The sequence below is a fragment of the Hippichthys cyanospilos genome, chromosome 5, assembly GCF_059441005.1.
Source record: "Hippichthys cyanospilos isolate Australia breed blue-spotted pipefish chromosome 5, RoL_Hcya_1.0, whole genome shotgun sequence".
Classification (NCBI taxonomy): Eukaryota; Metazoa; Chordata; class Actinopteri; order Syngnathiformes; family Syngnathidae; genus Hippichthys; species Hippichthys cyanospilos.
In genome coordinates this window covers 10,372,808-10,397,047 of record NC_142373.1, presented here as the reverse complement: position 1 = coordinate 10,397,047, position 24,240 = coordinate 10,372,808, and the positions used below count along the sequence as shown (strand labels likewise).

The 24,240-nt window shown below is 39.9% G+C and overlaps 2 protein-coding genes across 2 annotated transcripts; both read right to left on the bottom strand.

Moving 5' to 3' along the window:
- Positions 1-2,546: 2,546 nt before the first annotated feature.
- hoxd3a (homeobox D3a) lies at positions 2,547-8,093 on the bottom strand. Its single transcript, XM_088415425.1, has 4 exons — positions 7,809-8,093; positions 6,726-6,785; positions 4,330-4,908; positions 2,547-3,424 (listed from the first exon to the last, which is right to left on the bottom strand). The coding sequence occupies exons 3-4, from the start codon at positions 4,784-4,786 to the stop codon at positions 2,679-2,681; spliced, it is 1,203 nt and encodes a 400-aa protein (XP_088271551.1). The 5' UTR covers positions 4,787-4,908; positions 6,726-6,785; positions 7,809-8,093; the 3' UTR covers positions 2,547-2,678.
- Positions 8,094-11,235: 3,142 nt separating this feature from the next.
- Positions 11,236-14,356, bottom strand: hoxd4a (homeobox D4a). The gene is made up of 2 exons (XM_088415427.1): positions 12,949-14,356; positions 11,236-12,716 (listed from the first exon to the last, which is right to left on the bottom strand). Exons 1-2 carry the CDS (start codon positions 13,304-13,306, stop codon positions 12,418-12,420), a joined length of 657 nt encoding a protein of 218 aa, XP_088271553.1. The 5' UTR covers positions 13,307-14,356; the 3' UTR covers positions 11,236-12,417.
- Between the last annotated feature and the right edge of the window lie 9,884 nt (positions 14,357-24,240).

Below are 24,240 nucleotides of genomic sequence, written 5' to 3'. Positions count from 1 at the left end.
TGAATGATTTCCTCAATATTGTTTCACTAGTTTTCGATCAATTATCTTTTACAATAATCAACACCAAATCTCGTTTACATAAATACGTAGTTGTCTTTTCTAGGATAGGTTTAAGACAAGCAGAAAAAAAACATGAATTCATGGGAACGATGCCTACTTAAATTAGAATGAATTGTTAACATACCAAACACTTTAACCTGCACTTTTTTAAGCATTCGCCAAATACAAAGTTAAAAAATTCAAGCAAACAAGTATTAAAGTGTACTGTAAACAGAAGTCGGTATAACATATTTCAGCAATTTTGCTTACTAGATGTTCAAACGATTTTTTTTCCTGAGGGATACCAGTAAGTAGTCACCGATATCAAGAACCAATACCACTAGCACTTTCGACAAATAAACACACAAACAAAAGCATCCCAGCTTCCTTTAAGGCTACATGCAAATCATGGCAGATGTATGTGTATCGTTTCTATTTCTCAACAAATTTGCATTCTAATGGGCATCAATCTGTCAGTATAATTCTCAATCATAAAAGAAAAAGAAGATGGCTGACACCAGTTTTTGCCATCATCACAAGTATGAAAACTACGCTGAGTATCGACCTGATATCGGGCCTCACCCATGCCTATTTCTAACGAATCTGTATCTTTGTCACTATATTTTTTCACGTATGATGAAACAATAATATGACAACATGTATTGCAGTTTTTAAGCACAAAATACATTAATAAGATCTACATGTAATAAATTGCAGCTATTAGGATTTTAATAGTATATTCTAAATGTGATTGCTATACTGCTATGCAAAAGAATGTATCAGCCAAATGTTCAAAGTGTGCACAGATGAATAATGTATCATGATTTAAAATTCTAGTTGAGTACATTTTCTAAGGGCAGTTCAGTTGTATTTAACTTTGAGGGACAATACATGCATTTGATCATTTACTCTGCATTAGTTGTTCAACCCAAACTACGAGAAACATAAAGGATGTATGGGTTTAATGTTCAAAGTGTGGTATAGTATAAGAATGGATAATTAAATCTAATTTAGTACATTTAAGTATAGTTCAGTTGTATTTAATTATAAGGGACAGCGTTTAATCTTTTACTATGTTATTTTGGTACAATATTACCTTTACTTTTTTCTTCTATTTTTAATGAATGAGAGGTTTTTCTTTGTTTTATTTTTGGTTGTATAATAAAGAAAAACGTGTTTAAAAAAAAAAAATCACGGGCTATTCTATTTAATTCTAGACTCAAGTGGCCAAATGTTTTAATTCTTGCTGGGCCAGATCCGGAGATGAATCGAATGCAACATTAGCGGGTCCAACATGCTCGCAGCGTGTTTATGGCCTCCCCCCATTAAAGATTAGCCCGCTCGGTTTGAAGTGTGTTCCTTGGATTTGGAATGCAGATGCTTTGTTGGCGAGGAGGAGGAATCAGCGAGGAGTCTGAAAGCGACGAGTTTTTGATTAATGAGCTTTGAAATGGCTCTCCAGGAGCAATAAAGGATGAACTGCTCTCTCTCCCTCTCTCGCTCGTGCACGCGCGCATACACATTACAACGCGCACACGCGTGCACTTTCCCTTTGCTTGCCTCGTCGATACATTGGATATGTTTTAAAAATCCAGCCGATCGATACAAGAATGGAGCTCATTCTCTTCTTCGTAATAATCAGACGGCAGTGTCGTAAAAATAATAAAGCGTCAATAATCTCCCGGGCCTTTTATATTTCGCTGAAATGCACTTTACGTTGGATACGCCTGTATCTAATTGATCGATCCGATCTCCTTGTTGGCAAAGTCCAGTGGCGCTCAATTGGCCTCCTGATAGCCAACAAACTAAACAAGACGCGGATATCGTAAATATTCACGATGAAAACACACGCTGTCGCCTCGTGCAAATAAAACAGTCAAGTTTGAGCACTTTATTTACAAAATGTCCAACACAATAAAATAGAACATTTCGATATCATCGGGGTCTGATAATTTGATGAGTAAACGACGGGAAACGATGAGTAGAAAAACCAAAATGACATGCTGGTGTGTACAATATTTGATACTTCGATAGTCTACGATTTGCTTAATTCCACACAAGATTAACCATGGACACATAGTGGTGCTTATACACTATAAAATGCCCCATTTGTCCCCGATATACAATTAGATTTTTTTTTTTCAACAACCCTGTTTTGCCATCAAGTGCACTGATCTGTCGAGGGAAGAAAAAAAAAGAAAAACACACGTATAAATACTCGCGTATAAACGATAAATAATGTGCAATCATTAAATAATAAATATAAGAGCTTGATTATTCAATAATCATGAGAATAAATAAATCGGATGATGAGGATGAGAGACAAATAAACGGGACTAAAAGTCCTTCTTCACTACTGATGAGTTTCTACGTTCATCATCTACAACTTCAAGTCAAATACAGTCCAAAATGCGCATTGCACTTTATATATTGATATATTTAGAAAAGAAGAAAAGGAACTCTCACGTGGGGGAATTATTTTTAGAAAACAAAACTCACATTAATAGTCATATCAATACTGTGATGATGCGCGTGACTCGCTCGGAGTTCTTGGAATAGTGAGGTAAGAAATGAGCGTGACGTCATAGCGGCACACACACACACACACACACGCACACACACACACGGGCGCGCTTGTATTACAAGTGCGTGAGTTTGGGGGCTTCCTGAATCCTTCCCTGAGTGGCTTGGTGCGAGCTGAGGTCCGTGTAGGTGGGGTGGGGGTCGCAGGGTCCGTGGTGGTGGTTCCCCGGGATCTGGGCGGCGCAGCTGTAGTCCACGCTGGTGGACGACGGGTGGGGAAGGTGGCCCAGGTTGAAGACCGGCCCGGAGTCCACAAAGTTGCCGCCCACGTACACCGGGCTGCCCTGCAGGTTGGCACCGGCGAAGGTGGCGCCGCCCTGCATGCCGTGGTGCTCGTACTCCGGGTTCTGGTAGCGCTTCTGCTGGGGCATGCAGCCGCCCAGCGGGGCCGTGTAGGCGGCCAGGCCGTACATGTTCTGCTGGGGCTTGGCGAAGGGCGGAGGCGGGGGCGGGGGCGAGGGCGCGTCGTAGGCCCCCAGCGAGCTGCCCAGTTGGCCCGAGTAGCCCATGTGATTGGCGCCGCTGAGCGGCGGGCTCCGGTCCGGGGAGTGGCCCAGCGGAGAGTGCGCGATCCCCTTGGACTTCTGGTCCTTCTTGTACTTCATCCTGCGGTTCTGGAACCAGATCTTGATCTGGCGCTCGGTCAGGTTCAGCAGGTTGGCCATCTCCACTCGGCGTGGGCGGCAGAGGTAGCGGTTGAAGTGGAACTCTTTCTCCAGTTCCACCAGCTGCGCGCTGGTGTACGCGGTTCGGACCCGCTTGGACGCCGGCCCGCTCGGGCTCTTTTCGTCGCTCACCTCGCCTGCGGAAAAAAAAAACACACACGCACAATGTGAGGCATTGTTTGAGACATGACGCTATCCACTTTTACTAAAATAAATGTGATGAATTATAGTACCATTGTCCACCAATCGGATTCTTCAGCGGGTCATATAGCTTATTGTTTTTTGTTTGTTTGTTTAAAGAAAGGCGATATTTAAACTACAATGCAGGTGGGAATCGCCCAAATTAAACATGAATGCAGTATATATATAGACGGTATTACAAAGAAGTGCAACGATAAATCAACGACTAATTCATCATCAAATTATTTGACAACTATTTGGCAAACACCAGCTTTTACTCAAGCAGATGATCATCAACACTTGTGCAATGCAAAGACCACGCCAGCTTCTGAATCATAATCATATATATATATATATATATATATATATATATATATATATATATATATATATATATATATATATATATATATATATATTAAAGTGTGTGTGTCTGTACAGTATATGTAAATATCCTGCTCATGTAAATATGTGTGTGTGTGTGTGTGTGTGCACATACATACATACATATATGTATAAAACATATAATGTATAATACATATATGTATATGTGTATACTCATTGAACAAGTGTTGCATTGAATTTAATAAATGTGGATTGAGATAAAACTGAGAAAATTAAAAAAAAAATCAGTATGGTAAAGTATGTAAATAGAGGAACCATTTTCCAATGAATTTGAAAGAGGGATTTGGGAATAAATTTGATTTCAGCATGTCAACAATACCAAAGAAGTCCATTGCGGCACCAATTCTTAGACAAATAAAATTCATGATTCGATTTACGGTCCAAGTAAAAACGATACAGGGGCCTTCTCCGGCCCTCGGTCCTTGACTTTGACACCTGTCGAGTCAGACGCACATACCTGCAGCGGGGCAGTTGTTGTTTGTCTTCTGTTTGGCGTTCTGCCGGGTCTCCTTCATCCACGGGAAGATTTGCTTGGTCAGGGCGGGCGACGCGTTGCTACTCCCCGGCGCAGGCTTCTTCTTCTGGGGCGCGCTTCCGTTAGATCCGGGCGAGGGCGGCAGCGGGGCTCCGGCCTGCTGCTGCTCGCCGGTACTCGACGCTTGGCCGCTGGCGTTGCTCGCCGCGTTATTGTTGCTTTGGCTGCCGCTTTGCCGCATGCAGTCCCCATTTAAGTCGCTCTCCTTGAGGGTCAGCGGCCTGACGGCGGGGGTCTGGATGGGGCACACGGAGCCCTGGTAGTCTGCGTCGATGTTGGCCGCGGGGTAGGACTGGTGGGCGTAGTTGTACGAGTCGGCCTTGGGGTACGTGTAGCCCCCGAAGAGTCCGGAGTTGTCGTAGTATGTCGCTTTCTGCATTTTTGCTTGGCTCACTCAAAGACAATCAAGCAGGGAGCGTCTCTCCAATGGCATCAGTGTGGGTGCTCGCGATTTGTTTTTTCACGTGATTGGCCTCCCCCACTTCGGCTCCAGTCTGTCACCTAAACACCCCGTAACATTTTGGTCAGGTTCAAACGATTCAAAAACTGATTTAAACGTCACTTTGGTTACATTGGCTAATATGTTGGTCAGAATTGGACCTATTTGACTGATTCTTAGACAAAGCATTCAATGAAATCACCTGAGTAAATATTTTCCTTTGAAAATCGCATAATGAATTATAGTTTTTATTTTTAAACTTTAACAAGGTTAAAAAAATCAACGATGATGGAGTGATGAAAAACTACCAAGGCTTTCTAATAATGCTGACAAGGCAAATATTTGTTTTCCACATTTATAACGCTGCCTATACCATAAAAATAATATTTTTTAAATGGCAATGCGGGCCATGACAAAATGTCTTTTTAGTATATCCTGCCTGCAAAAAGGTGGATAGTGGGCTGCAAAGGCCCCCCTGCCATAGTTTTAACACCACATGAGTACCCTTTACCGGTTTGTAATTGATTGTCACATTATATTATACGCGATCTTGCAAATTTGGAGCGTAATCTCAATAACCTTATTTAAATTACGGCCCACGGCAATTTGGACGTATAGTGTTCTCTTAGTTGTTTTTTTTTTCACGTTCCAATCAAACGTGTGCTAGGTATGCTGACACGGGGGACATTTAACAAATATCTTGGTAAAAAATGACCAATTTGTATCGGTTTACTATATCAGCAAAATAGATTGTTTTCACCACACGACCGGTCGGGCACATTCATTCTATTTTCAGTCAATTTGACGAGTCCGTTTTAGGGTACAAACAAATTTATATTCCCGCCAGTTGGGCCTTTATTTTTCCCTCCACAGAACAGTTAAAGTTTAACTTGGGCTTCCAAAAGGTTCTCTGTGAGGCTTTGGTGTGAAGCTGAATCAGCATTTGACACCGCAACACACAATGGCCTTTTCACCAATCGCAAGCTCTGACAAAGCGCGTCGTGCATTGTTCAAGATGGAGATCTGCTGGCGCGTTTGTCAGAATAAGATGTGTGATACTGTGATATCAATAAATGGAACGCATGTGTGGAAAGGGGGGGGGCGGCATCGTGAGTCGTTGGTGTGGGCGTGGTTGGCACAATTGTATATGATCATTTGTCTTCTCTCAACACACCTTGCATAATTCAATACTATTCAATACGTAACATTTGTAGTGTGTGCGTGTTTATTCCATTATTTTTTAATCGGATGTCTGACAGTGCGAAAATGTGTTGCTATTATTTTGAACAATGCTTTTTTTGTACCTTATGCGAGTATATACAGTCCATATAATCAGAATACTACACTATAATAGTCAAGTATTAGAAATGAAATGAATGCAACACGGTTGATCAGATCGTAATCTGTGAACTTAAGTCACCTCGTAAATATCAAAAGCAGACCTTAGTGTATGTTGGTGGTAGTACTCGTCGTGCTGCATAACAATTGCACCTGTCACTGTGGACCGCCGCGGCAAAATTTATGAGCGCAAAAGCAAAACACACACACACACACACACACTCCACTCACAAGTGCAAAACAACCAAGCGTAGGTGGAAGGCAAGCGAAAGAATTTCTTATGGTGCCGGGCTGCTCGTATAAAAGCGGCTTGGTTGCTGCAGAATCACTCGCGTTGATTTTTTTTGCGCCATAATCACAAAATTCGCAGTTTATTATTTAGCCACCTCCAATTTTTGTGTGTTGCAGCTGCACGAATTTTGTAGGCGATTAATGGCATTTCCATGCCTCGTTCCTGTTTAGGTCATTGAAGGTTCACTTTATGTTGGGGAAAAAAACAACAACAACAAAAGGCTTTGTTTGTTGTGTGTGAGTTACTCACCAAAATTCGCGCAAATGTGTGTGACGCCCTTTAGACACTCATCGCCGTTCCCAGCTCCACCTGCAAAACACAAATACATTTTTTCACTGCATATTCTGTCAATATAAATCTAAAAAAAAAACTTCTTGTTGCAAAATGCAGCGTGTCACGTGATGCCCCTGAAAAAGTCCCGCATTTGCAGTTTTAACACAAAGACGATATTTTGCAGTCATAAGCTTTTTTGGCTGACCTTTTGGGTCACGCGGCTTTCTAAGTCGACGTTTAATGAACAACGAGGTGCAGTTCGGAAAGCTTTAAGTAGAACCGCAAATAGTTCAATTCGGCAGTGCGGGATAACTGAAAGACGGCTCGGATGTGGGATTGTTTGGAGTGCCTCGGCCCACTGGGCGACTAGTAGCAGACATGCTCGCCTATTCATGGCGCAGTGTTCTTCGCCTACGCGCTGCTACGGTGAGTTTGCTGCACACAATGGGCCCGACTCCATATAGACATTTATTAGCTCCATCGATGAAGTCGAGAGTGGAAAAAATAGAAATTACAACGAGTATAAGATGTTTTTTTTCGTCAAATTGGATATTCGCTATTATTGTATAAATCGCATCAATTAAAATACAAAAATCGAATTGAAAATGTAAATCTTGTGACGGAAAATTAACATTAGAGTTGTTTGTTTTAAATCAAGGAATCGGGAGAAAATGTGAAAACTGTGCAAAAATCTCAACGCTTGTCCTTTGTCCGCGCCTCCCAACGTACACGACTTGAGGTTTTTTAACAAAGCCGCGCAGCTCCAAGCACATAAATCACGGCCACCGCCATTGTGACGATAAGACAACAAATTAATGTGATTTACGATCCGGGAGTCAAAAAGAAGAAAAGTGCCTTCTACTTTTCCCTTCGTGTTGGTTCGCGTGGAAATGAGCTGAAAAGTGCACGGGGTTCCGTCTCCATCATATTTGGCTTTTTCTTCCCCTTTCCCCCCCAAAAAATGAAGAAGCGTCCTTTTCGGAGGTCTAACGAGCGTCCTCCGCTTGGAATAAATCACGCTTGCGTCAAATTAACCTCCTTAAAGGTTGCTTTGCTTACCTGCGCGTCAATTCATCATTTACGCTTTAAAAAAAAAAAAAAAAAAAACGATCGCGTGGCTTTCCGACTCCTTGTCGAATAAATCCTTCAGCCCGCCTTTTGTGTGCGCGCGATGCTGTCCTAAACCTGATCTTGCTCTTTTGCAGACATTTCCATACACCGGTGGAGACAGTATTCCCGAAAGAGTGCGAGGACTCAGCTACCAATAAAAAGCCAACATTGGGTATCCTTATTTCTGCACAGCAAGGAAAGGAGAGGAAGGGGGGGAAAAAAAACCTCGCTGGCAATCAATCAGCAAATGAAATAGCAGGAATTCAAGTGTAAGGCCCCCGTGTAGATTTGGGAGCTAAACAGTGGAATATTTGCTTTGGGGAGGAGGGGGGAGCTTTATGATGACAAATAAAGGCACTGCCCTGCAAGATGCGAGCATATTTGTCCACGTGATTTGTTCTTCCTCCACCTCACCGATCCATTTGGACAGAGAAAAGGGATGCGCTCGTATTTCGTCCATTCACAAAATCTTGTATCACCATTTGTTTGTTTTTGTTTTTTTTTTGCCATTTTACGTATCGTCCCGAGACCCATTTGCGTCCACTGTAGTGGACATTTTGTCCAAGTTAATTGACATCATTGGGAAAGGCCAGGATGTCCTCTACTGAGCACATTAGGACTTAGTAAGGTATTTCAAATGGGTAAAAATATATAAAGATGCAAATATTCACTCTTGTGGTCACAAATAGTCTTTCAATAACACAGCGAGATTTTTTTTTTTGTGCTTGCTGCTTGGAAAAAAAGATTCAGCATATGTTCACAGGGTCATAAAAGTGAAAGATTTACAGTTTTCGCCTTCCCCCTCCCCCCTCCTCCTTTCACACCCTTTCAGGAATTAGGGAATGATTTACAACCATGCACAAGTGTCGATTTCTAAATTGAATTCAAAATATTTGGGCAACAGCATGCATAAATCCACAAATAATAATAATAATAATAATGGGCAGGCAAGATGGAGTAAATAATCGGACCTACCCGAGCATCCATAGGTTCGGATGTGTCGCTCCTGACGCTGCTTAGAGGCTATTATTGCCCCCCACCACCCCCTCCCCCCTTTCTTTCTTTTTTTTTTTTTTCCTAAGGAAGATCTTTTTAGTTTTTCAAGTCTAGATAGAGTCCTCGCGATTAATGACGACGCCGAGCTTCGAGGGGGGTGCCGGGGAGCTGCATTAATTATCGGCGCCGGTCACGTGATGCGAGAGGAGTGAGGGGGGTGGAGGGGTATAGCGATGCTTCCAGCGAGATGCTGTCGGCGTGGATTTTTCTGCGAATGCTCCCCCCCAAAAAACGACGATGCTGTTGTCAAAGAAAGGAGGGCGGAGGGAGAGGAGAAGAGAGGAGAGGAGAGGAGCCGAGTATATGGCCGAATGCAAGAAGAAGAAGAAGAAATAGGGGAAGAAGAAGAAGAAGCGGCAGGCTTGGCGCATGCGGCTGTCATTGGAAGTGGCACGGCGCCTATGGCTGCCATTTATTGGTGCTCGCACATGTAGGTCAGCGCTGATGCTCACCCCAACGTGTGTAGTCCAATCACACACTTTTGCCATGCAATCATATGCGAATACTAATGGGAGGGGGGGAGGGCGCGGGGACCTTGCATCCATCCGGCCATCGTGGATGGACGGCGCGATGCGTTCAAGGACATCGCTTTGATTTGATTTGGAGTCAAGCGCGATTGTGGAGTGGATGCGTGTATGCCAACGTGTCTCGTTCGAGGCCTTTTGTGTGATATGAGCTGCAGCGAGATGGGAGGTCTTTCACTATCGAGGTATTTGAAATCTGCATTTCACTCAAATGCAGCAAATCATCACGTGATCACGCCTCCATGTTTCAAAAAGGACGCTCAAAGTATACAAAAAACACATTGCGGGTTAGGGTCATTGATTGTTTTAAAAGAAGGGGGTGGTATTAAATACATTATATATATATATATATATATATATATATATATATATATATATATATATATATATATTACAATGCTGACAGTTGGCTCAAATCCGCATGGGTTCGGTAGGAACCGACCCAATATGTGGGTCATTTTGAACCAATTTGATGTTTTATTAGAAAAATAAATAAATAAAAAACATTTGGGGGTTGTCTTGTGCACAAAACGACCCAGTTGTAATGGGGGAGGTGGTGGGGTGTTGGGAGAAAGAAAGAAAGAAAGAAAAAAAAACCGAGGGTCGGTCTTTGTTTTTATCCGTAAATTGTTTTTTTTTTTTCAAAGAGAGTGTTGTTTGTACTTGTTTGAGGTTTATACAGGGGAGTTTTAGTTATATACATTCTTATTCTTTTATTGAAAATGCGAGGAAGCTCATGTCCAAAGCAAAAACCTATTGTTGAATTACCAAGTTTAAAATTTGATCGTTTGTTGCCTTGAAATTTGAGTCCATTGCAATACGTACAGTATGTATCCATTTTATCTACTTATTTATTTATTACCGTGTACAGGCCCACTTTATTAGCCTAATATTCTTTTTTTACTGCATTCATTTTGCATTCATTTTTATAGTTTTCTTAAGCTGGTATTACACTGTTCAAAATACTGTGTCGAATTTACTTTTTTTTTCCCTATCAAGTGGCTCCACACTTGATCGAATACATTTTAAAATTGATGCATCATCATCTTAAAAAGTATCTGGATCCGTATGATTTTATTTCAGAGGAGAAAAAAACTAGATGAAATAAAACTGCCTAAATTCCACACCACTTCTCAGCGTTATAGACCACAAGATGAATTGGCATGATAATTTGAAGGCACGTATTTACGTTTTTCATACTTCTCTTTAACCTGCTATTATTCACTGTACAATTAATTACATTCTATATATTAAAAATAGCGGGTCCAAGTCCACCCCCCCCCCGTCCCAGATCAGATTTGCGTTTAAAGCGTTCTGATTTCACAAAAAAAAAAGTTTCCAAATCACCTGAGAATTTCGCTCATTAAAGTCTTTGTAAATGGTTTTTTGTGCTCAAACAAGGCTGCTTTTGTCTTTGGGAATGTGGCAAAACAAAAACGGGGACAATACGTCAGGAAGTTGAGAGTGGGGAGTTGGAATTATATTTTTTTTATGAAAGAAATTTGTTCCATATTGTTGAAAATTAGTCGTGCGTAATTCTCCAAATACGCACATTTTTGTTAATTCACGTCAATTTTTTTCGTTCACGTTCCTTGCAAATGCTTGAAAGGCGAGCAACCAAAAGGCGCACATTTGGACCATGTTTTCAGAACGCACCTCAGGCGTGCAAAAAAAAAAAGGAAAAAAAAACACACAAAAAGAACATCTTTTTAGGTTTTTAAAACTCCTCAATCGTTTTATAAATTACTAAATGATTTGCTTCAACCGAAATCAGACACGTTACTCTTTCCGCCATCAAATGCATAATCAGTAGAAATCTTTATTCGTTTCCAATATACTTCTCACATCCCGATGCACAAATACAAGGTAGAAAGCATGTACAAAAATAAGACCAGTAAAAGACATTATATTGGCAAAGACAAGTCATACTGTGCCTTTTGTTGTTGTTGTTGTGTGTGCGGCATAAAGAACTCCGTTGTGGTAATCCGGCACCGACTTGCTTTGAATGTTCGACGGAGTTTTTGGCGAGGGGTCGAAAAAAGGGAGAAAATGCAGCTAGTCCGGCCGGCCGGCCGGGTCAGGGGGGAGTCGGGGTCATCCCTCGCGGCTTGAGCGTGTCCCCTGGATGAACCTGCCACCGACCTTCGCCTCAAATACCTCCCCGGCAACACCTCCAGGAGCCTGGCCAGTTTCTGGGGCCTTTTCTTGTCTCTTCACACAATGACTGCTTTAAAACGAAACAAAAAAAGAAAACCCCAAAAGCGGGGAAAATGTCTTTTTTTTAACCTGACGTGAGCCCCTTACCCCTTTTGTGTAACTATAAAAGAAGACGAAATACATTTAAACTAAGACAAAAGCTGACGTAAAGCCATGCACGAATGTAATATGTAAAAAAAGATTGCATTCATTTCATCATGTGTGCGCGAAAATGTACACTTTTTTAAACAAATAAATAAAATTCAACATTCTCCTAAATATCCGCAGTATTTCCAACGATGTCATGCAGGAAGGATTTTTTTTTTTTTTTTAAAGAAATGGCATGACGGTGAAGAAAAATATGAACAAGCTTAATCATGGCTATTCGTTTATAAAAGGAATGTTTGGTACAAAATAAGTTAAAACAAGAAGACGAGCAAAAATATATAAAATGAATTTAGTTTTCCTGTTTGCCATTTTCCTTCAAGTAAATTGTGCGATGATTTGCTTTCCTTTTTCGCACGCGTGTGTAATCGGAACGAATGTCTTCCCCGTGCTAAATAAAGCTACTTAAACGGGATTACTTAAATCCACACAACCAATAACCCAGAAAAAACAAAAATATTAGCTTGAATTGGTGGCAGTAAGTTTGTCGGTGAAAAATACTGATTGATTTACTTGTCTCAGGCTCAGATCAACACTGATTTAGTTGTTAAATTAAAAAAAAAATACAAAAAAAGTTTGTCCATGCAAAAAAAAAAAAAAAAAGAATTGGTATTTGTTTACAATGACGTGATATCAGTCCCGTTGTCCTTGTGGAGGCTTTGCAGGTGGCCGTGGTTCGGCACCGACCTGCCTTTGGTGTTGGGCAGTTTGTGATCCTTCTTCCATTTCATCCTCCGGTTCTGGAACCAAATTTTAATCTGCCTTTCGGAGAGGCAGAGCGTGTGGGCGATTTCGATCCGGCGCCTTCGGGTCAGGTAGCGGTTAAAGTGGAACTCCTTTTCCAGTTCCAGAACTTGCTGGCGCGTGTACGCCGTCCTTGAGCGTTTGGGTTCAGAACCGGTGTAATCCGGATTCACTGCAAGGAACGAAAAGAGGATTGTTGTTTCGTAAGTGGAGCGTGGACAAGAGGGGTCATTTTTGGGGTGTTTTTACGCAATCGCGACCACCCTTGAGCGCTTTTTTTAGTGGCTCTCCTGTTTCGCGGCCTGCTATCAAATTTACGACTCGTGTAATTGGCAAGGCCTCTCAAAGGCTCCCATAAACATCACACGGCATGATTTTTTTTTTTTTTTTTCCCCCGAACTCACCCGTGGTGACGTGCACTTTCTTCATCCACGGGTAAACGACCGCCGGCTGCTTGGCTTGAATCCCGTTCGGACTCTTGGCGTTCTGTTGGCCACACGTCCTGGCTCCGGGCTCTCCCGGTTCCGTCTGCGCGCCGTACGGGCTCGGCCGAGCGCCTCTGTCTTGGACGTGACCCCGCGGCGGCACCGGAGACTCGAACTGGGGAGGGTAGATGGCCGGGTGCTGAAAGTCAGCGTCCTGCGAAGCGTTGAAGTAGTCCGAACCCGTCTCGGGGATGTAGTTGCTTTGCGAATATTCCTCGCAGGGAGGAAATTTGGGATCCACATACTTGGAGTTGACCATATACGAACTCATGGCCATTAATTTGTGAAGGTAGAAAATACAAATTTTTCTCCAGTTGTCTTTTTTCCTCCCTCCATAAAGCCCTCCTACTTTGGTGTCAACTGAATAAAGTTAGCGGACCATGTGACCGTGCGGGCCAATGGAGGTGACGCTGCTGCTCGCACGGGTAAACAGACAAGTAAAGAGCAATTTCATCCTCTCCAAATATGCCCCTAATTAGACTGCTGCAGGAAAAATAAACCTTCAAACATCTGCTTGCATGCACGTCTGGAAAACGGAGAAGAAGAAGAAAAAAAAAAACAGTATAAGGCACCCACCGCCCGGCTCTCGGTGCTAAAAAGCGACAGCCAAATAAAAGAAGAATCCCCCAATGAGGACAATTGCTGGCGAGTGTCTTTGTCAAGGAAAGGGGGGTCATCCAAAAGTTACACCAATCTCATCCCTTCATCTGCTGCCAGGACACGCAAACAATTGGCCGCCTTTGGGAATCATTCATTAAGAAACAAGAGGAGGGCAGACATGTGCCACTCGCTTTTAAAATAGTCAAACAAAAAGTTGGCAAAACTTATATGGAATTCATGGACATTGATATCAATGAAAGGTATCGTCACAAAATATTGTGGTTTTGTTTTTTTGCCCATAGCTATAAATTCGATACCTGGTTCGAAAAGAACCCAATTAGGCTTAATAATGGACCGACTGGATCCATTTGATTAAACTTTCTGGGTTGTTTTGTTAAAAAAAAAAAAAAAAAACATTTGGGGGGTGTTTCAAACAATATGACACATTGTGTTGGGTTGTTTTGTGAAAAAGTAAGCTTGGATTAGTTTGTGTTGTAAGAAAGATGAATAGTCAGCAAAGGGAAAAAGAATTCTCAAAGTAAAAATTCACACTTAAATCCAGAATTCTGACAAAACTGGGTTTAAAGTCAGAACTGAGAGAGTAAAGTTAGAAATTCTGAGGTACAAAATTCTGCCAACTGTCCTTTTATCTTGGAATTTTATTTTGTCAGAATTCTCACTGGAATTATCTTAGTCTTTGTCTGACTCATTGTCAAAATTGTCTATTTAAAAGACTTTCTAAAAGTCAAAATTCTGCTTCAAGTCAAAATTCTGACTCAAGTACAAATTCTAACATGAAAGTCAAAAGTTTGACTTGAAAGTGAGAAATCTGACTTTCTCACTTGAGAAATCTGACTTTCTCACTTGAGAAATCTGACTTGAGAAATCTGACTTTCTCACTTGAGAAATCTGACTTACTCACTTGGGGCAGAATTTGGAGAAAAAAGTTAAAAGTGATTATTCACAGAATGCAGTTGGAATGTTATTGCACATTTTATAGTAAGAATACTGAGAATCAAGTCAAAATTCTCATTTTAAAGCAAGAATTCTGAGAATACTATAGTCTAAATTTTGCTTCAAAGTCATAATTATGATAATAAAGAAAAATTTCGTATAAATTGTAGTATAAATGAAGTATAAATTGTGACTTAACAGCGAGAATTCTGATAATGAAGTTGAAATTCCAGTGAGAATTCTCACTTTTAAAGTCATCATATTGAGGCAGAATTCATGAGAATAAAGTCAGAATTCTGAAATAAGTGAGAATACTGAGATTCTTTTTTTTATCTACTGGTCATAAACCTCATCTGTACTTATGTACCAATGGCATTTTTTTTTTTTTTTTTTGTGCAAAAAAACCCAAAAGTTGGGTCAAAGTGAAAATAAGTTAGTGGCTCAGTTTTTGACAAGTTTTTATTTAAGCGTGCACAAACTCTTCGAATAAATCATTCCAGAAATTGAGCCGTAAATTCTCTAGGTAGTAACTGCACTTATGTAAATTAAACATTTAATGTAATCAACTTCAAATTTCTTCAAAGTTCTTAGCCTCGAAATTCTGAGTTCCTCCAACTTTTTCTTCTTGCATTCATCAACCAAACGGTGCGCCAAGTGTCAGAGGATGACGTCAACCAGGAAGTCAATATATCGAAGTCTTTTCATCGACCATATACTCCCCTAGAATCGAATCTGTGACTGGGCTTGCATCACACAAATTCGGTTCTACAGGGTATATATAGACGACGGCAGGCCTTCCTCGTGAAAAAAAAAAAATCCAAATCAAACAAATTTGAGCTAGCAAACAGACGAGTCGTGCAAACTGCTTCATTTGGAAATACTTTTTTTTTCCCTCCAAAAGACTTCCTTCCCGTGCATGTGTGTGTTTCTTTGTGTGTGTGTGTGTGTGTGTGTTCTGCAATTTCCGCCATTTGCCTGTTGATAATGACCTAGTTATTTTGGCTTCATCTTGGCATTCCTCTCCATTAAATCTGTCAAGCGAAAAACATGTTTTTCCTTTTCAACCTGCAGTTAAGCTACAGAGTATTATTAATGAATGTATATTTGGATATAAATATATGTATACATGCGTATATTGTTTTTTCTTTAAGTTTGAGTATTTTCTTATGCAGGGATCAACCATTATAGGGGACAAAAGCAAATCACTTATTTAATCACTTTGCATTCGAGTCGATTTTGTTTTGTTAATTGAAGTCTTTTGTTTATTTTACAGTATAAAGTTCGTCCATATAGCGTGAAAAAAATCATTCTTAGGAAGTGATCAAATCTTTATTTAACGTAGTAATGCACCAAATATTGCGTCCCAGAGTTAGCAGTATGTATAATGCGACATTTCTTCCAGAAGATTTTTTAATCTATTTAGCTGTGTTAAAAAAAATGACTTTGACTACAGCCGCCCTCTTTTTTATAACAGTCCTAATATTTGATCTATCAGATGGTGCTTGGACTTATATATGCGCCCTGAATGATAGCTTCTCCAAACATAGGCCAGCCCACCCCCTAAAAATATATTTTTCAGACTCCCTGACAGCTCAAAGGGGGCACAAGTTGACCAATTCCATTTTTCGCTTAGCTCAGTGGCAGCTTCTGCAGCCAAGCTTTCACTCTGACTGATTAATTATTTTGCATATCCAACAGATATTTTCCCCTCTTTTGCATCAGAAATCAAAAATATCCATTTGAAATGAGCATGCATATCAAAACGTTGTTAAACATATGCTTAATAAACATTGTTGGGACGAATTACAACGAGTATGAAGAGGAGGACATTTTGTATAGTGCATTTTAATTGATCGAAATTCGTAAACAGTTCGAAAATAAAGACGAGAAAAAAGATGATGATGATGATGCAAGAGTATTTGGACACGTGTGAGGGTGAGACAGGCTGACCTGTCTTTCACCTTGCCTAGGCCAGCCAGCACTTGAGACGGGTCAAAGCCCAAATGCAGCACAAAAGAATCATACAGTCAGCGTTTTTCAACGAAACACCCTGAGCAAGCGTCTTTGCTTGGCCTCTTTCGCTCTAGTTCGGGTATTTCCGTGTTGAAAAAAATCCAAATAATAATGCCTCATTATGATAAAAAAAACGTATGGATTTGAAAAATAGCAGTGCATAAAAAAGTAGATATTAAAGGCAAATTCTCTCGGTAAACAACTGCACTGAAGATTTGCATCAGGCCCTCACAGCAGTAGGACACATGTGACTCTTTTTTTATATAATAATTTGATTGTTCCGGTTATAAAAGAGAACATTCAGAAATGGGCTGAAAGATGAGCAGATAAACAGTTCTGGGATGCAACTCGATAATGGTTCGCTAGTATACTGAACCACTCGCTGAATATAAAAGAAATTGTAAAGAGACCCCCCCCCCCCCCCCAACACCACCCAGTTTTCCACGCAGGAAACGGAAAGCTAGCTGGCTAGCTGTGCGTGACATCATACGGCCATGCAGCAAATGATAAAACGCCGTCTTACCGTAGTGCCGGCGACACACACACACACACGCACATGCGCACACGCACACACACGAGCTCCTCTGCAATCTCCTGCACCACCAAATGCCGTCCGGTCCGTCCGAGCAGACGCGCTCCTCTCCGGCCCAAGCAGAGCCGCTGGCCGATACACAATGCCAATTCTATTTTGTCTTGTCAAGCCACGGGCCATAAAGCAAACTTTAATGGCGTCACGTGTTTCCTCGCAGCCACTCAGCAGAGCGCGCGGGCCCATAAATAACACTCCAAAGTTGCACTTCCTCCCTAATGGCTGTGAGGCTGAGGAGCATGCGAGGAAGGAAGGAAACAAGGAAGGAAGGAAGGAGGAAAGAAGGCAAGCAAGGAGGAAGGTCACAACCGTTGGGAACACGTGCACTAAAATGGACATCTTCTCATTTAAGCAGCTTTAGTTTATTCAGCATGTTCGATACCACTTTTTCAAACCAACAGTATGAGTCTACAACCATTGGTCACAGATACTAAGTGTCGATACTACTATATTGATACACAAAATAAAAACAAAAATTATAGATTCCAATCGAATACTTTCTCTAGAATCCATTTAATCCATTTTCAATTCTTCTAATCTGTAATTTCTAATCAGTGATTTAAAAATACTCCAAGATGAAATGAATATCGCTTCCTTCCCAAGTACCAATACTTAAAAATTGGGATGATATCAGCCCAATACCTGTGTTTGGTATCGGTAATCGCCCATTCTGTGTTTCAATTATATGGCTTAATCGATTATGTCTGTGTTGTTATTATCATTATTCTTGTTAATATTATAATTATTATTAATATTAGTGGAAGTACTAGTAGCAGCAGCAAAGGTCGTATAGTAGTACTAGTAGTAGTAGTATCAACATTTGTATCATCAAATAGAAAGGACAATTCATTTAAGTACCCCAATTTGAAATATTGTGAAATCCATTACTGTTAAACTATGTTTTGTTAGAGTTTGGCTTTTTGGCTTATTTGTCATTTAACGATAACAACAATAATATTAATGATGATAACATTGATAGCAATAAAGATGTCCGATACAACTTTTTTGAGACCAATATCAATACAGAAACTCAAATCCTGTGTAAACACTGATAGTGATTGTCACTACCGCTGTATCTATTGATTAAAAAAAAAAACATGTTTATATCTTATACAGAGAAAATCGTCAATTTTCGATATATTTCCATCTTCAAATTCATAATTTCTAATTCCTGATTGCAAAACCGCAGCCGGCATGAGACCAATGGTGTCAGATGTTTTAGCGAGTAACGATATCGTACAAGCAGCCTAGTATCGGCACCAATACTGATACCTGCTCTACTGCTTTTATGTAACATATATTGCTTATTTATAAATTATTGGAAGTGCTAGTTCTAGTAGTACCGAACTTGTGTCCTTGATCACGTGCCTCTATTGTAATTATTGTCACATACATTAATTTGTATTATTTTTGTTATTTAGATTTGTAGTACGTTTTTATTTTTGTTTGTGTCATTAATAATAACAAAAAATCATAAGTAGATCTTATTTTTGTTTATTAATATTATCTCCATAACAATAATAAGTGGCAGTGGTAGGATACGAATATGCTTGATCCAAATGGAACCTTAAACGAACCTAAAAGATTGTAATAATGTCGATTAATTTATATATAATACATATTATTTTTAGATTTAATTTATTGTCACTTATCATCATCGTCATCTCTGTTTAAGTAGCATTTATCGAAAAATAAAGTAGTAGCTGCTTTGCTGTAGCAATGATGATAATTATTAATATAGATGTAAGTTTCAAGTGTCGTCATCATCATTATCATTGTTAGAAATAGTAATGTGATCCGAATATGCTTCATTGTTCTGAATTAAAACCAAATCTATGCAGGCAAATCCAACATTACTGCCAGTAACTCTCTCCTAACCTTTGTGAACAAGCCACGTGACAGTGCATCCCAGCCAATCACAGCGCGGCCCCATCGGTAAGAAGAGACTGACTGTTGGGCAACACCGCCGTCTGCTGGACGCTTGTGTATTGCACGCCCCTTTTTTCACCTCCCTCCCTCTTCCACGTCCAAATGTTAACTGACTTGATGCCAGACCTCGTTAAACAGGCACCTGTTTGAATTTGACATAAACTTGGATTCAATTTCGTTCAGTTTTACTATTGAGTTTTTTTTGCTGCTGTCTTCAGTGGGTGATTTAAATCGTGCATTTATATTTACTGAAACGCCTTTAAAGGCCTTCGTGTTAATGTACGTCTAATTGAACATCAATCTAAAAGTGTGTGATTTATAGGTGTAAGAATGCAGTAAAAACACAGTAAAAATATGACTCTAAGTATTGTGTAAATATCAAACATTGAATACAATTTTCTGCATTTCATATGAGAAAATATATTTGAAGGGATACTTGCAAGCCCTTTTATAAAATACTCATCATCAAAGAGTAATAAAAAGCTAGAAGTAAAATACATTTCGAAGTAGCGTAATAAAGATCGAATGATTGCGTGTGTTTTGTGCAAGCTACTGCTGCGGCTGTGTTCTGCGCAGCCTCCATTTTGCCGCATTGCAGTCAGGCTGTAAATACTTTCGCAGCTGCCTGTCAGGCCCCACTGAAATACTGTCTTTGTTCACTCGGCCTCATCTCCAGCAGCTGAAAAGCAGCGAGAAAACGTCTATCCCCCCCCCCCACCACCACCACCACCACCACAAAAAAAAAGGGTTGCATCATGGTAGTGAGAAGAACTTTGATAGAATTGGCTAGGTTCTCAAAATGGGTCCGTTTTTCACCTATGAGATCATTTCAAACGCATTTCAAACACATTCGTAATGGCAGGAAAAAAAACTCAGACAGAAGCAATCGATCGACACACTGTTTTCCTTGTTTCTGGAAAACATGACACTTTATATACGGAAAATGCTTATTTTTAGCATGTCTGCACATTACGTTCAAACGAACTGCCATGCACACCACGCAACAGGAAGCTGTCACATTTCCCATGCAGACACTCGTACACAACAACTTACAAATCGATGGCGGATAATCCATGTTCACCGGTCGACGTTGACTCTTTGGACGCTGCTGGGTGTGAAGTTGACCTGGACGAAGCCGGCAGACGACTGATTTTGACAGGAAGACCCACCGTGTCGTATCGCTTTGGAGAGCAAATCGACGCAGAATGAGGTGATGGAGAGAGGAGGGGGACGTAGGATGGGATGGGGGGGAGGAGGGGGGAGAGGAGGAGGCCTGTCTGCATGGGAAATGAGCGCAAGAGCCATGAAGACGTTTGCTGCCTCGCACACATGACCGGTGGCATCCAATGACAGGCCGAAGGAGCCCATAAAGGCGTCTAGTGCCAAGTTGTAAATTGTCCTCTCACAGAAAAAGGAATTTGCACTGCAGTAACTCTTCCTTTTTTTTTGGCGCATAAAGGCGAGGGGCCCCTAGCAAGCTCCTTTTGCTGCATGCCTAAAATCTAAATGTAACCTCAAAAAAATGATATTGCGGAATGCATTTTAAAGTTGATCAAGTATTATACATATATACTATATTTTGGTCCGTTGTAATCTTTAAGAACCAAAAAAAAAAAAATCCACCAAATAATTACTATACGCAATATTTGCAGACCAGTACAAAAAAAACTAAAATATCTTCCTCTTGGGAGATTTGCTTTTAACAAATCAAAATGACACACCTGCAGCCGATATCTATGTCGTAAGATGTGCTGTTGTTTCATTAATATTCCTGGCGTGTAGGCTAGCCGCAGCTGCATTTTTTTTATTCGCACTGCGGGCCTATTGTTTGCGTGTGTAAGTGTTTGTGTGTGTTTCAATTGTTTGTCTTCTCAAATGAGAATGAAAGCGTTACCTTGGAAGTTGACGGCAATGGAATTGTTCAAGTAATATATTGGAGGTGATTATAGCATTAGCATGATAGCTTGTTTGCTATGCATCAGCTCAGCTTAGTTATAATGTCAACTTTTTTCATTGTCAGGGTAAGGTAAGACCGAATGGTTCGATCGAGGCAATTGGACTCTTCATTTGTTGTGTGTTGATAGCACAACAGCCTAACTTGACGTGTATTTTCACTTTATTTTCTCCTTTTATTAAATGAGGATAAAAACGTTAGGTTGGAAAAAAACGCCAGCAAAAAAATAAATAAATTAATTAACAGGGAAGAGTCTGATATTTTTTGTCTTCGTTATTTTAACTGACAGAGTGTATGTATATATATATATATATATATATATATATATATATATATATATATATATAGCTGTATTGCATATTGTTGCATGTATTGCATTTTTTTTTTTTTGTTGTTGTAATCATGACTTGGGCTACTTTGCTATCAGGCTAACCTGGCGTCAACGTCTAGTGTTGGTGTTTGTTTGCGTGCGTGCCTGTATGTTTCTTTTTTTGTCTTTTCAAAGCGGAATAAAACGCTAAATGGAAAGTAGACGGCAACGAATTATTTTAAGGAACAGGAAAGCTATGTCTTAGCTCGCTAGCATAATTTGCGTTAGCTAAGTTATTTTGACTTAATGTCACACTATCATTTTTTTTAATGTTACCCTAATCAAAGTAATCCGCAACTAATGTGCACTTTTTTTTATTTCATTTTTTTGTTGTCGTTGTTCTTGTTTGTTGCTGTAAGTATGATTTTGGCTACTATGCTATCAGGCCATATATGTATGTACAGTGGTGTGTTTTTGTGTGTGTGTGTGTGTGTGTGTGTGTGTGTGTGTGGTAAGGAAAAGTCATGTTGGTGGTGAGAATAGAATATTATTTACAAGCAAGCGAAGGACGCAGATTTGCGAGATGCACTCAATTTTCAGATTCATTTGGTCATGTTTTCAACATTGTTATCCGATTTTCTTTTTCTTTTTATAACAGCTAGACGATTACATCTTGAATGTATTAAATGATACAAAACCGTTGTATTTTAGGAATATTTCTATCTTTGAAGTCATTCTTTGATTTTTTGTATTCATTTGTATTGTGGTTATATGCAATGTCTTGAGGATATCAACTCCGATTGGCTAGGAGAAGTCACATGACTCTAGGGCCTTGTAGAAAGGGACGCCAGTTTGATTTTTTTTTTCTTTTTCTATTTGGAGTTAATTTATGGAGTTTATAACCAGCTTCAAGCTTGGTTTGTCCTTTTTAAAATCAAACTCAAACGAGGCGTTACCGAAAATCATTAGCTCTTGACAAGTTTTGTCTTTAAATAATGTGCTAATAAATTAGCTTGTTGACAAGCAAAAATATTAATTAAACTCACACTTGTCCATAGTTTATTCGTGCGACTCCTTGAAACATTTGTCGACTCATCCAAATTTAAACTTCAGTATTTTGCATTTCAGTTCCTTTCGCACTCTTTTGCAAACAGAACAGGCGCTGTTCTGTGACGTCAGAGACACGTGCGCCAATAATAAGCCGGTTAGTCTACCTGGCCTCGAAAAGAGGAATTTTCACCGTATTAGATGTATTTTGCAGGCAGTATAAGCAAGATAATACAGCAGTAAAAAATGCTAAAATTATTATACGTCATAGTAACCAATTTTAGTCTGCATATTGCAATATGCCTTCTATTTGCAAATTTAACTGCTATTATAGCCAATATAATAATAATTTATTGTTGGTGTGATGACTAATTATTCAAGCGTAAAATATGGATTTGAGTGTATTGTAGACATTACTATCAAATTTAGCTACTTGAGTGAGGAACTTTTTTTCCTATTATTTGGAGGCCACAATAATTGTATGAACATTTTCTATAAGTTTGTTACTTTTTTAACGTTTTAGTAATTTTCCATACCGTTCCTCTGGGGTTTTCTTTTCTTTTCTTTTTTTTTTTTTTAAGTGTGTCTGCATCCAATGCCATCGTATGTCCAGGGATCTTCTAATCATATTTATTAGATTGTATATCATAATAGTGATGAGCTATTTCAAATTTGTACTTTTACTCGGCTCTGTTGGTGCAGAAGATGGAAAATAAAATGCATAAATTTGCCCTTGTGATTGATCCAAGTTGTAACTAAAGCGACTAATCTGGCCCAGCCTTAATATAACATAAGCGTTAATTAGCTTTATACTGCTCCATTAGTTTATATTTCCTGAGAGGGCACAACATTTATCCTCGTGGTAGTTCTCACTTTTATGGCACGCACACAATCAGCCAGAAATGTGAGCTTTTTTTTTTTTCTTTCTTTTTAAATTAGCCTACCTGGTGAGCAAAATTAGCATAATTGCTCTTAACCTCCTTTATTGGTTTGGCTTTTAAAATGTATGTCTTTAATTATTATTATTTTTACTACAGTATAATTTGACGGTTGCGGTTTGAACAACTATTTAGCCAATTGTATTTGTTGCTATTTTGTTGCCATTTTCGGTTGCTGGGAAAAGAACCACAGCGCCCTCTAGCGCTAAACAGAGGCGCTTTTATAAACCTGGTGAGAGCATAACATTACAATTGTTGGATGGGTTGCAACCATTCTACCCAACAGAATTGATTTTTGTGTCTTGATTCAACAATCTATATCTGGCACACCAAAAAAAGAAATAAAAATGACGTACTTTAGTCCAAGCGAAGTTTGGTTTCCCATCGGTGGGAAGCAGAGTTGATGAATTCACGTGAGCGTCAAGACGCGGGGGTGATTTCCTGCGCAACAATCCATCTGCCAGACACCCCCGTGTCCACATTTTGATCGTCAGCAACACACGCACAAAGACAAGAAGGGCCCGGAGAGGGAAAAAAAAAAAGGAGCTTTCAAAGGGACTCGCTGTAATTACTGACGACCAGGGCCAATAAACTCATTTAGGCCAGACGTCTAGCCATCTCGATAGCTTTATTTCTTCCTGCTCTAAAGTCATTATAAGCCCACAAGCTGGACAATGATATCGTCCGATCATAAACACCCCCACTGAAAAGTCTCCGGTGAAAGGTATTTGGGACACTCGCTAATCCTTTTCGTCTGCCTCCTTCTCAGCAGGCGACATTAATATCCAGCTTCGTTGTTGGGTTTTACACTAAATAAATATTTATATACCTGTAATGAGTATATTTACGTGTGTGTTTTGAGTGTATCAGTGTCTAT

Bases quoted from the DNA above. Each gene is read 5' to 3' on its own strand.
- hoxd3a (XM_088415425.1), bottom strand. From the start codon at position 4,786: ATGCAGAAAGCGACATACTACGACAACTCCGGACTCTTCGGGGGCTAC. The intron at 3,425-4,329 runs GTATGTGCGTCT...TTTTTTCCGCAG, and splicing joins CAACAACTGCCCCGCTGCAG to GCGAGGTGAGCGACGAAAAG.
- hoxd4a (XM_088415427.1), bottom strand. From the start codon at position 13,306: ATGGCCATGAGTTCGTATATGGTCAACTCCAAGTATGTGGATCCCAAA. The intron at 12,717-12,948 runs GTGAGTTCGGGG...CGTTCCTTGCAG, and splicing joins GAAAGTGCACGTCACCACGG to TGAATCCGGATTACACCGGT.